Below are 12685 nucleotides of genomic sequence, written 5' to 3'. Positions count from 1 at the left end.
TCTAAATCCCCCTTCCTCCAGGAAGCCTTTCATGATCCTGAGGAGGGCTGTCAGATATAGCAGGTAAGAAATACAGACCATCAGCCGGGTGCGGTGGCTCACGCTTGTAATCCCAGCACTTTCGGAGGCTGAGGTGGGCAGATCACAAGGTCAGGAGTTTGAGACCAGCCTGACCAACATGGTGAAACCCCATCTCTACTAAAAATACAAAAAATGAGCCTGGCATGGTGGCGCGCGCCTGTAATCCCAGCTACTCAGGAGGCTGAGGCAGGAGAATCACCTGAACCCGGGAGGCAGAGGTTGCAGTGAGCTGAGATCACGCCATTGTACTCGAGCCTGGGCAACAGAGTGAGACTCCATCTCAAAAAAAAAAAAAAATAGAGAATGAGAACTGAAGCTGGTGTATGTCTGGCCAGTCTTAAAACTTTACAATCCATCCCAAGTCCAGCACCATCTCACCTCCCCAAGGTGGAGATGTCACTTCTCCCCAAAGGTAAGAGTAAAGAGTTGGACAAATGGTTTCTGAGGCCCCATCCAGCTTCCACAGTCTAAAATTTAAGCCTAGAAAGTGACCCTGTTTCCTCAGTAACTTAGACACATCCTAAACTCTTCCAGAATTAAAGAAACATTACTACATACTATATAGACAAAGGCTATAGGATGCTTCTAGATTTCAGAAGCAAGGAAAAATGTGCTTTTAGACATGAGGCAAATTAAAATGCCGTATGCAGTGGTTTGAGGAGGTGATAGAATCATGTTTCTGAAGATGATTTTAAGGGCAAGTGGAAATGCTCGTTGTATGTTAAAGGAGAAAAGCCATTTGCTTTTATTATATTATACATAATACATACATGTTTCAGAGGCATATTTAATCTTTGTAGAGGCCTTCTAAGGATAGAATTTTGGTAGATCTTTGTTTTTTGAAAAATGTTCTATAATGAACACATTTGCTCTTGAAACAGGGAAAAGACTATATAATTTTATTTATTTTTAGGCTGGGGGGTTGAGGAGAGACCTCAGTTACAAAGATTTGGGTTAATTGTACTCCTTAGGCACACTATCATTAGCGGTTTATAAAGTAACTTTAAAAATATTGACTATTCCCACTAGAGGGCGCTCTTCCTAAATTTTAGATTGCCCGTAACGCTGAAGATCTAAGCTTTGTAAAGGAAGTTTCAAGGTTTCATTTCAACACGGCTGGGAGACTCGAGCCTATTTATTTGCTTGTTTGTTTGCTTGGCTTTAAATAAACTTTTTCGCTGAGTTAACTTTTTCAGCCCTCCTTTATATCATCGGCATTTCTGTCTTTTCCAGAGTGTGTGGAACCATCGATTTACTAATTTGTATCCCTTCCAATTAATCTTTTTTTTTTTTTCAGTTTATGTTGCCTCAGCAGGATAGTGTTAAAAGATGAATGCTAAGGAATTATCACTAATTTTGTTAGGTATAATAATGGCATTGTGCTTAGGTTTTTTTTTTAAGTCCTTATCTATTAGATACATTTTGAAATATTTGTGGATGAAATGATTTACGCCTGGCTGGGCGCAGTGGCTCATGCCTGTAATCCTAGCACTTTGGGAGGCTGAGGCAAGCTGATCACTTGAGGCCAGGAGTTCGAGACCAGCCTGGCCAACATGGTGAAACCCCATCTCTACTAAAAATACAAAATTAGCTGGGCATGGTCGTGGGCGCCTGTAATCCCAGCTACTCGAGAGACTGAGGCAGGAGAATTGCTTGAACCTGGGAGGCGGAGATTGCAGTGAGCCGAGATCGTACCATTGCACTCCAGCCTGCGACAAGAGTGAAACTCCATCATACATAGATAGATAGATAGATAGATAGATAGATAGATAGATAGATAGATAGATAGAAAACTAGGCCAGGTGCTGTGGCTCATGCCTGTAATCCCAGCATTTTGGGTGGCCAGGGTGGGAGGATTGCTTGAGCTCAGGAGTTCAAGACCAGCCTGGGCACCATAGACCTCATCTCTACTAAAAAAATAAAATAAATGTCAGCCAGGCATGGTGGTACACACCTGTAGTCCCAGCTACTCAGGAGGCTGAGGCGGGAGGATCAGTTGAGCCCAGGAGATGGAGGCAGCAGTGGGCTATGACCATGCCACTGCACTCCAGCCTGGGTGACAGAGCAAGCCCCTCTCTCAAAAAAATTAATTAATTGATTTTTTTTAATGAAAAATGTTAAGGAGTTGAACGTGCTTTGTTTTAATGTGATAATAACCCTAAATCCTGTGGACTGCTCGGACTGCCTGCTATTTAATTTCATAGACATTCCCAGATCAATGTAACAGATATTCATAGATTCTTAGCTCATGTCAGAAACATACGTTTCCCAGGCGCTGCAGGAGGTGCTGGAGTAACAAGGGCAGACGTGATGCCTGCCCTGCAAGAACTTGAGTCAGACATATTTGAGGTTTGGAGTGGAACCAACCATGCAGTAAACACTGACTACAAATGAATCTTGGCTGGTAGCAAATACCCCATATTTGCAAGGCAGGAATTTTATTGGCATCTCAGTTTTATGGGTTTGAGTTGAATCATCCCAGCCATGTGGTTAATAAATGGGAGATTTATTATTATTACTGCTACTCCTCCTAATAATAATAATAATTTCTACTAATAGTAATTTTTAAATCTTGATAGATTGTAATTTTTCCCAGGACATGCAGCCCTTCATAATTATCATAACTATCTCATTGATCATTTAACTAAATTGTAACTGCTAGTAGCTGCTGCCTTCCTGCTTGCCGAGTCACCTGTTCCTTTGCCCCCAACCATCTAAGGGCCTGTCTCCTGGCTCACTGAGCAGACAGGAGCTGGTCCTGAGCTCTGCTCTGCTGTGTGATGGTGGCAAAATCTGTCCAACGCTTTTTCTGTCTCTCTTTTTATTCTGCAGCAGAAGTATTGGGAGGCCCTAAACTCGGAGCAGGTATGGACGATCATGCTCTTTCTCTTCCAGGAGGGACTTCCTATGGCTTGATTTCAGTTCCTGTTTTTGTTAGACCTCCTTAGATGGCTAGACCCATGACAAATTCCTTTAGTAAAAAAAGAATGTCAGGCCAGGTGCGGTGGCTCACACCTGTAATCCTAGCACTTTGGGAGGCCGAGGCGGGCGATCACCTGAGGTCAGGAGTTCAAGACCAGCCTGGCCAACATGGTGAAACCCTGTCTCTACTAAAAATACAAAATTAGCCGGGCATGGTGTCACATGCCTGTAATCCCACCTACTCAGGGGCCGAGGCAAGTGAATCACTTGAACCTGGGAGATGAAGGTTGCGGTGAGCTGAGATTGCACCATTGCACTCCAGCCTGGGCAACAAGAGTGAAACTCCATCTCAAAAAAAAAAAAAAGTCAAAATGAGAGGCAAGACTGAGGATGAATGGGATTTTCAGGGCTCTCTCAGGTCAGAGTTCTTTCTGCTTTGGGGGTATTCAGGTAAGCCCAAGTAATAGGGACTCCAAGAAGACGTGTAACCCAGTGAAGAAACATGGTTTGGAACAACAGTAGTAGTGGCTGGCATGGCTGCAGTAGCTGTTGCAATAAACAGTTCCAGACATTGTCATTCTGGGACCCTGGGCAGCTGGCTGCTGTCTCCATGCCACCCTTGCCTCCAAGTGACAGGCACGTTTTGTGACAACTACCTGTGCCTGTCGTCTCCCAGGATTGTTTCTGATATGAAAATGGATCTTTTGCTCAGATTCTCTTCATGCCTGGTTTCCAGCAATGATTTTATTATAAAATGAAGTTTTTAGGCCGGGCACGTTGGCTCACACCTGTAATCCCAACACTTTGGAAGGCTGAGGGGGGCGGATCACCTGAGGTCAGGAGTTGGAGACCAGTCTGGCCAACATGGCGAGATCCCCATCTCTACTAAAAATACAAAAATTAGCCAGGTGTGGTGGTGTGTACCTGTGGTCCCAGCTACTCGGGATACTAAGGCAGGAGAATCACTTGAACCCAGGAGGCAGAGGTTGCAGTGAGCCCAGATCATGCCTCCAGCCTGGGTGATGGAGTGAGACTCTGTCTCAAAATAAATAAGTAAATAAATAATGAAGTTTTAAAACACATTATTCTGGAGATTCAGAAAAAAATAGATTCTAAATGTTTTCTAAGATTTGTACCACTTTATTTTTACTTACTTATTTATGTATTTATTTATTTTTTTGAGACAGAATTTCACTCTTGTCGCCCACGCTGGAGTACAGTGGCGTGATCTCGGCTCACTGCAACCTCCGCCTCCCGGGTTCAAGCGATTCTCCTGCTTCAGCCTCCCAAGTGGCTGGGATTATAGGCGCCTGTCACCATGCCTGGCTAATTTTTTGTATTTTTAATAGAGATGGGGTTTCACCATGTTGGCCAGGCTGGTCTCGAACTCCTGACCTCAGGTGATCCACCCGCCTCAGCCTCCCAGAGTGTTGGGATTACAGGCGTGAGCCACCACACCCAGCCTATTTATTTATTTCTTGAGATGGAGTTTCGCTCTTGTTGCCTAGGCTGGAGTGCAATCACAGTCTCAGCTCACTGCAACCTCTGCCTCCCAGGTTCAAGCGATTCTCTTGTGTCAGCCTCCCAAGTAGCTGGGATTACGGGCGCCCACCACTATACTTGGCTAATTTTTGTATTTTTAGTAGAGACGGGGTTTCACCATGTTGGCCAGGCTGGTCTTGAACTCCTGACCTTAGGTGATCTGCCTGCCTCAGTCTCCCAAAGTGCTGAGATTACAGGCGTGAGCCCCCGTGCCCAGCCTGTACTAGTTTAAAGAGCTCACTTGATCAAAGTGACAGGTTTCTGTTTGCAGGCTGCTGAACTGGTCACGGTTGGCAAGAATCATTCTTCAGCAGCCATTTAAGAAGCTCGAGCAGTGGTTCTCAATCATCAGGGCATCTCAGAATCACCCTAGGAGCTTGTAAAAATGCCAAACCTTAGGTCTCTATCCCCTACCCAGGGGCTAGGGTGGGCCCCAGCATCAGTGTTTTTAGCCAGCAGCCTGGGTGCTTCTGGTGTGGCTGGTCAAGAACACGCTGTGAGAACAATGATCTAGGTCTCAGGCCTCAGCTTAGAAACGGTTTTCATCAAAGAGCACACTGACCATCCTCAGAGAACAGAACAGGGCCCTACTTCTTTCACTGGGCAGGTGGGTCACGTAGGCTGAGGGGCCTGGTGAGCTCTTTTATTTGGGGTCTGATAATGTCAGAAAGGAATTTGGTTCAAGGGGTCCAGCCAAGTCTGCGACCGCAAGTTAATGCGATGTTCGCACTGGAAGTGGCTGGCACAGCCCCAAACAGGTGCAGGGGACGAGCTGCCCAAATCCAGTCACGCAGGGTCACTGGGAATCAGGTGGTCTTTTTAACATGATGGCTTTTAAAATCGCCAAGTATTAGTACTCGATTCAGTTATTATCAGTAAATCACTAACAAACTGGGCTCTTTATTTCTGTCCAAAACAAGGCCACAATTTGTGTTTTATCACTGGGATGGCATGGCCATTGTGTCAGTGGCTCAGGGAGACTTCAAGATCTTCGCTGGAAGCTCTAAGGATTGGAATGTTCGATTCAGCTTCAGTGTGAGCAGCTGTCAGGGCATCTTTCTTGGAGAGCATGTCCATGCCTGGGTCTATTATCTTGTCCAAATAGATCGTCTGCCCAGGCAGACACATCCTTTGTCATCTTTGCTTGTTGTTTCCTGGGTTTCCTAGTACTGTCAAATGTGACCTTGTGCCTCAGAATCATCATAGACGCTTGGAAATGGGAGAGATCTTCTTATCTCGTTGCTGATCCAATACCACAGCATACACATGGGGAAACTGAGGCCCCCAAAACGAAGGCAAATTAGTGACAGGAGGAGAACTGGAGCCCAATCCCTACTTGCCTCCATGGCTGGAACCTCAAAGGTAACACCAAGGATCCCCTTGGGCTCTAATCCATCATCTTAGAACAGCAGGAGGGCTTCACAGACAGCTTCATCAATGCTTCTGTGCCCACTTGTTTTAACCCGTCACACCCCTGCAAATTTCAACTTCCCATACTCACCTGAGTCGGTGATGAACTATTCACTGGCAGTGCCCCCCGCTCTGAATTGGGTTTTAAGTGATGACAAGTCTGCTGAGCCTCAGGTTTAGAGGAAACACCGTGTAGGAGGCAGGAGCGAACGTTTGCTCTGTTCCCATGGAGCCCATCATCTACCTGAGACAACAAGGCAGATGTCCGCATAAACGCCAGGGCTGTCCGTGCTCAGGGGCAAATCAGTGGAATAGGTAATACAAAGAGAAAGGCAGGTGAGAGCTCAATGGGCTAACACGGTCAAGGTAGGCTTCCTGGGGGAAGAGGTATTTACCTGGCCCATAAAGAATAGGTTGAAGCTGGGCATGGTGGCTCAAGCCTGTAAGCTGAGCACTTTGGGAGGCTGAGGCGGGAGGACTGCTTAGGTCCAGGAGTTCGAGATCAGCCTGGGCAACATTGCAAGACTTTATCTCTACTAAAAATTAAAAACTTAGCCAGGGCATTGTGGTACACACCTGTAGTCCCAGCTACTCGGGAGGCTGAAGCAGGAGGATTGCCTGAGTCTAGGAGTTTGAGGCAGCAGTGAGCTATGACTGCACCACTGTACTCCAGCCTGGGTGACACAGCAAGACCCTGTCTTAAAAAAATAAAAAAGGATTAAGTTCGCCTGGTTTTTTCCAGGAATGAGTTAGGCATGGAGTCAGGATAAGGAGAACATGACTCAGTCTCACTAGATAAGGACTTGGTAGAGGCAGAGAAGAGTGGAGAATGAGGGCGGGAAGGAAAGTGGAGCTGTTACGTTTAGGGTGGTTGTTCATTAGTTGCTTGATGTAAAGTTATGCTTGCCTCCTTAGGTCCTAGAAACAGGCCTGGGTAACTTGTCCTTACCCTTTTGTCCTTGTCTGTGCCTGGATCATGAGAACCAAGATTGGAGCTTTTGTTTGGGTCAGGGGTTATAACAGATGAGAAGCATCTATCCATTCCACCCAGGTACCCTTTGCATCTTTTCTCCATAGTGGGACCCTGAAGATGTGAACCTTGAAGGCAGCAAAGAAAATGTGGAGCTACTGGGATCCCAGGTGCACCAGGACTCTGTGAGGACAGCACACCTGAGTGATGATGATTAACACCTTCTGGAGCCAGCTCATCAGCTCAGAGCCCAGGGTCAGGAGTTTGTTCAGTAACGCAGCAGGAATCAATCTGCACTGACACCGCGGCAGGAACTGAAGCTGCCCTGGAAAGTGAGGAACCAGGAGCCGTCACTGAGTGTGGCTGGGCTACATCATAGCTCATCATGGAGCTACGACTTTGGGTACTGCGGACAGACCTGGATAGGCCCAGCATTTGTTCTGAAGATTACAGTTCACAGACAGCTTTTGCTTTGTAAGGATAATCCAAAGGATCCTAGACCCGCTTTTCCTTTTCCCTTTATTCCCTTGAGAGTCAGCCATAAACTGAATACCTGCTAGGTTCCAGGAATGAGTTCACCTAACAAATAGCAAATGTGTCTGGTTAGATCTCAGCAGAGCCCATTCTGCAAGACCTGGCTGAGCCAGATGAGAGGGTGGGCCCTGTGCTGGGGGGCCTTGGGTCACACACAGGAACCAAGACCTGGCTTCCGCCCCCCAGTCACCCACTTGGGTTATCTGCTGGAAGTTATCGATAGGACTGTGTGGCCAACCAAGTGCTTGTGAGATCACTGACACTGCAAAAACAAAGCAAACTGCTCCGGGTACCAGGACTTCCTCCAACCTGGCAAGGGTGTGTGCTGAGGCGGGGCTTGCAGGTGAGGGGGGCTGTATGCTTCAGGAACTAACCAAATGCATGCAGAAGATAAGAGGCATGATGGGAGGTGTTCAAGCACAGCAATCCCATTTGGGAGTTATTTTGATACTGCGATGAGTAAGGGTAAGGGCGCATGGAATGGGGCTAAGGTGGGAGTGAACACTGGGGTGAATAAATTTTAAATCAATTCAAGCATGAATCCCTGCACAGTCACAGAATGACGTCGGCCATGAGAGGAAGTGGAGAAATGCCAAGCAACACAGTTTTGCTCCGGGCTGGCCCACAGCCGCCTGCGTGACGCACCTACAGCAGCCCAGTTTCTCCTGAGGGGTAGGGCAAGTTCCAGCAGCATGAAGGGGGTCCCTTGGGGAAGCAGCGTGGCTCTGCAGGTCTCTGCATAGATCCTAATCCCCTGGGTGACCTCTGAACTACAAGTGATCTTAAAGCCACTTTATTTATCCCCTTTAATCTGAACTGTGTTGGTCCCTGGTTGTCTTGGAAAGTTTGCTGAAGTCAGCTTTGCTTTGTGATGTTAACCACTGAAGCTGTACTTCCAGGGAAGAGGAAGATTTGAATGGAGACCCAGGATGCAGGGAGAAAAGAGTGTTCAAATAGATGAAATAGTACAGAGGACTGGATGCAGGGAAAGGTGGGAGCTAGCAAGGAAGAATCTGAGATGGCCAGAATGGATGATGTGGTATGGGCTGTAGGGGTGGCAAAAAGGCTGAAAAGGAACCAGACTGTGGAGGCTGGTGAGTCAGTGCTTGGTTCTGTGGCCAACTGGTAGCCATGGAAGATACCAGAGTAGGAAGGTGACTGACTTGCCTCAGGAAGACCACAACTGATTGGTGAGTTTTTCATTCCTATGGCTACAACTTTCCAGGAAGCAGAAATATAGTCATGGGTACAGAATGAGCATGGGGAACAGGTTTAATCTAGAGTACTGAGTGGTAACAGCAGGGCAGAAGAACTTCTCTTTAGAAAGGCGGAAGGTTTGGGGATAGGATGACCTCTGGAGTTTGCCTTTAGCACATCCTGTCTTGAGGGAACTCTGGATCATGCTCCCTAGGGCACCAAAAATTGGTGGGATCCAGGTGAAAGTGGCCATTCACCCAAGAACATCAAATGATCTTGGCCAGGTGCAGTGGCTCACACCTGTAATCCCAGCACTTTTGGTAAGCTGCAGCAGGCAGATCACTTGAGGACAGGACTTCAAGACCAGCCTGGCCAACATGGTGAAACTCCATCTCTACTAAAAGTACAAAAAATTAGCCAAATGTGGCGGCCCACACCTGTAGTCCCAGCTACTCAGGAGGCTGAGGCACAAGAATTGCTTGAACCCACGGGGTGGAGGTTGCAGTGAGCTGAGATCGCACCGCTGCACTCCAGGCTGGGCAACATAACAAGACTGTCTCAAAAAACAACAAAAACCTTGCTGACTTTGAGTAACACGAACTACCTAAGGTCCAGATATCATCTATCTCCCTAGATCCTGTTAGCCCAGCCTCCTCCCTTCACAAACTGGTTCCTATCATCATGGTCCCAGCTTGTCTAAGGGTGTCTCCGGCCTCTTCATCCACAGTGAACTACCAAACTGGGAATTTTGGAAGCAAGGTTTGGCTTCATTGTTCAACGAGAATCTTCCTGTATGCAAAGCTCTAGAACACTGGAGCCTTTGTGAGGAAGTGCCAATTAAAATGCCTTTCTCCTAGTAGGAGTGGGCCTCTGTTGCAGCTTTGTTTCTAGCCGTTAGACCAAGAGGGCAGTGGGAGCAACTTGCTCTGATGACCCAGTGAGCAGTGCAGGCACTTTACCTACACTGGGGAGGGGCTGGGGAACAAACTATGTAATCATCGGCTCACTCATCTGGAGACCTGTGGTATCATCTGGTTGTGCTGCCTATCATCTGTGTGGCTTGGAGCATGTCACCGAACCTTTGTGAACTTCTTAGGTAGACTAAGAATAATACCAACCTAGAAAGCCTATGGTGAAGACTAAGTGAACTAACATGTATGAAAATGCAAACATAATACCTATTCAAAGAAGACTTTGAAGAGGGATTAGTTTTCTTCCCCCCCATGCTTCCTGCACACATGTACTGAAAGAGTAACCAAATAATTAGACCTGCAGATGGAAGAGATTTCAGAGGTTTGAATGCCCTTAAACACAACCCCAATTAGTGATTATCCAGTCCCTACTTAAGTTCTCTGAAAAAAAGGATATCATCAGTTGCCAAGTCTTTATCATTTAGCGAGAGCTCTGCTAAGATGATGATGATGATGATGATTTTTTTTTTTGAGATGGAGTTTCACTCGTTGCCCTGGAGTGCAATGGCGCGATCTCACTTCACTGCAACCTCCGCCTCCCAGGTTCAAGCCATTCTCCTGCCTCAGCCTCCCGAGTAGCTGGGATTACAGGCTCCCGCCACCATGCCCGGCTAATTTTTGTATTTTTAGTAGAGACGGGGTTTCCTCATGTTGGCCAGCCTGATCTGGAACTCCTGACCTCAGGTGATCCACCTGCCTCAGCCTCCCAAAGCGCTGGGATTACACGCATGAGCCACCGCACCCAGCTAAGATTTTCTTGAAAGCCTGTCTAGATCCTGAAGAACTAATCCCCTTATCTCCCTCCCTCAGTATGATGAAGAGGTTTATGAGCATCATTTGAAGACACATTCATATTATGTTTCTTTCAAAGGGGTATGAGCTCCTAGAATAAGAAGAGGCACTGGGCCAAGGAGCATGGCTGGGCTCCAGTTCCCAGGTCTGATTCAGTGTGATCTTTGTCATTTCCTTTTCTATGTCACAGTTTCCTCATCTGTAAAATGAAAGTTGGGCCTGATTTTTTTTCATTTTTTCTCTTTTATGAATGTGCCAATTTGTTTCCCACAGAATACTGACATCTTTATAAGCTCTCAAGAAAGACATTATAAAAACAAATTTCAGATATACTTTGAACATAGGCTTCATTATACGACATATACCTCTTTCTGTTTGGATTTTACTGTCCACTTAATATAAAAACCTGTATTAATCACTAAGGAAAAGGATAGAGGAGACTTAGAAATATCTCCAGAATAATTTTGCAACAATTCCAAGATTCTCTGCACTTCTTTTTCTGTCCCTTAATTGGCCTCCTCCACATTTTCCAACTATGGAGGTATTGCTCTACTCTCTTCGACTTTACATTGTTTTAGAATGCTTTTGCAAGGAGACTCTGCCTTGAATGAACCCAAGATATGGTGCAATGTTGAGGAAGATCTCCAAGTTTACACATGCCTGTACGATGGCCCAAAGGTCATCATCAGGTGAAAGGGACGACCTTAGAGATGAAAGAAGTTCAAGGAATGGTGCTACATTAAATGACTTAGCATTAGAAAGCATCTACTTTGCTTTTTCTTTCACCAACCCTGAAAGCCAAATAAGGCACTGGGCATTCAGGCCTTCTTTTGAGCAGAACACGTGATTACACAGTTATCCTTCAAGAGCCTCTGTTAATCTGTCGCTTGGAGAACTCTGCATACTGTCCCAAATCCGTCTGAATTTTCCATCGGCTGCCAGTGTTCGTAGCAGAGGCCTCAGGTCTTCTCGTCCTCTCCTCAGGGTCTGGCAGCTGTCACTACCGTGGAGTTCGGTCCAGTCCCCAGAGTCGGGGGCGCTGCCTTTCCCATTTCAGTTGCCAGGGGGTTCATCCACGATCGTGCCAGAGGGGCAGCGCGTGGTCTCCTCGAACTACGGGGGAGAGAGGAACCACTGTTGGCACGGGCCGGACTGAACGTCGGCTCCCACTGCCTACCTCCTCGGAGCTGCATCCGCCGACATCTTGCGCCCTATTCCCAGCACCACCAGGGCACTTCCGGGAAGAACGGAATTGCGGTTCCGCGCGTGCGCACTCCGCAGCCACCGCCTCCCGCGAGGAGCGAGAGTCCCGCGGCCCCGCCCCGCCGCCGCAGCCGCCGCCGAAGGCCGGGGTTTCTGACCCCAGCCAGCGGCGACGCAGCCGGGAAAGAACTGCTGAGGGCGTCTCCGTAGTTCAGTTTTGGTTTGTTTATTTGAGACGGAGCCTCTGTCGCCCAGGCTGGAATGCAGTGGCGCGGTCTCTGCTCACTGCAGCCTCCGCCTGCCGAATTCAAGCGATTCTCTTGCGACTGAATAGCTGGGACTACAGGGGCGCGCCACGACGCCCGGCTAATTTTTGTATTTTTAGTGGAGACGGAGTTTCACCATGTTGGTCAGGCTGGTCTCGAACTCCTGACCTCGTGATCCGCCCGCCTCGGCCTCCCAAAGTGCTGGGATTACAGGCACAAGCCACCACTCCAGCCGGGAAATTACTTTTAAAACAGATCTATTTGTATGAGATGTTCTCACAAAACTACTTAGAATAGCAAACAAACAAAGTGATAAAGCTCCCAAACCCCACTGTTGTGCAGAATTAAACATACTTTTTTTTTTTTTTTTTTTTTGAGATGGAGTCTGTCTCTGTTGCCCAAGCTGGAATGCAGTGGTGCCATCTCGGCTCATTGCAACCTCTGCCTCCTGGGTTCAGGCGATTCTCCTGCCTCAGCTTCCCGAGTAGCTGGGACTACAGGCGCGTGCCACCATGACTGGCTACATTTTGTATTTTTAGTGGAGACGGGGTTCGCCATGTTGGCCAGGCTGGTCTTGAACTCCTGACCCCAAGTGATCCACCTTCCTCGGCCTCCCAAAGCGCTGGGACTACAGGCATGATCCACCACACCTGGCCCAAACATTATGCTTTAATGAAGAAATGACATTTTGCCATTAAACCTAAAATATCATAGAACCATGGATTGAAGAACAGACATGAATTACCTTGAAATCATCTACTGCAGTGCCTGAGTGGCTTTGCCTGTTCTCACAGCAT

At 47.3% G+C, this 12685-nt stretch overlaps 1 protein-coding gene and 1 long non-coding RNA gene across 12 annotated transcripts in view; one reads left to right on the top strand and one right to left on the bottom strand.

The window, feature by feature from the left end:
• The window catches only part of TMEM44 (transmembrane protein 44), a 45892-nt gene extending 37899 nt beyond the window's left edge, over positions 1-7993 (top strand). For 4 of the 8 annotated variants that reach the window (XM_063806427.1, XM_024355873.3, XM_054682406.2 and 1 more), the window contains exon 10: positions 7033-7993. In XM_063806427.1, coding sequence (XP_063662497.1) covers positions 7033-7143 — 111 coding nt within the window. In that variant the 3' untranslated portion in view covers positions 7144-7993. Of the gene's footprint in view, positions 1-2913; positions 2947-7032 lie in introns of all 8 variants that reach the window. The other 4 variants (XM_054682407.2, XM_054682408.2, XM_054682409.2 and 1 more) reach the window with 2 other exon arrangements.
• On the bottom strand, positions 5426-11667 carry LOC107970881 (uncharacterized). Of its 4 annotated transcripts, none has more exons than XR_001713881.3 (4): positions 11210-11667; positions 6532-6649; positions 6047-6199; positions 5426-5820 (listed from the first exon to the last, which is right to left on the bottom strand). It is a non-coding gene; the product is annotated as an uncharacterized LOC107970881 (long non-coding RNA). The 4 variants fall into 4 exon arrangements; XR_001713882.3 differs by having other exon boundaries at positions 6532-6653; positions 11210-11652; XR_010155401.1 differs by lacking the exon at positions 11210-11667 and adding an exon at positions 6905-7033 and having other exon boundaries at positions 6532-6653.
• Between the last annotated feature and the right edge of the window lie 1018 nt (positions 11668-12685).

The sequence above is a fragment of the Pan troglodytes genome, chromosome 2, assembly GCF_028858775.2.
Source record: "Pan troglodytes isolate AG18354 chromosome 2, NHGRI_mPanTro3-v2.0_pri, whole genome shotgun sequence".
Lineage (NCBI taxonomy): Eukaryota > Metazoa > Chordata > Mammalia > Primates > Hominidae > Pan > Pan troglodytes.
Note: the sequence above shows the minus strand (reverse complement) of the source record. Positions and strands in the feature narration are given on the sequence as shown.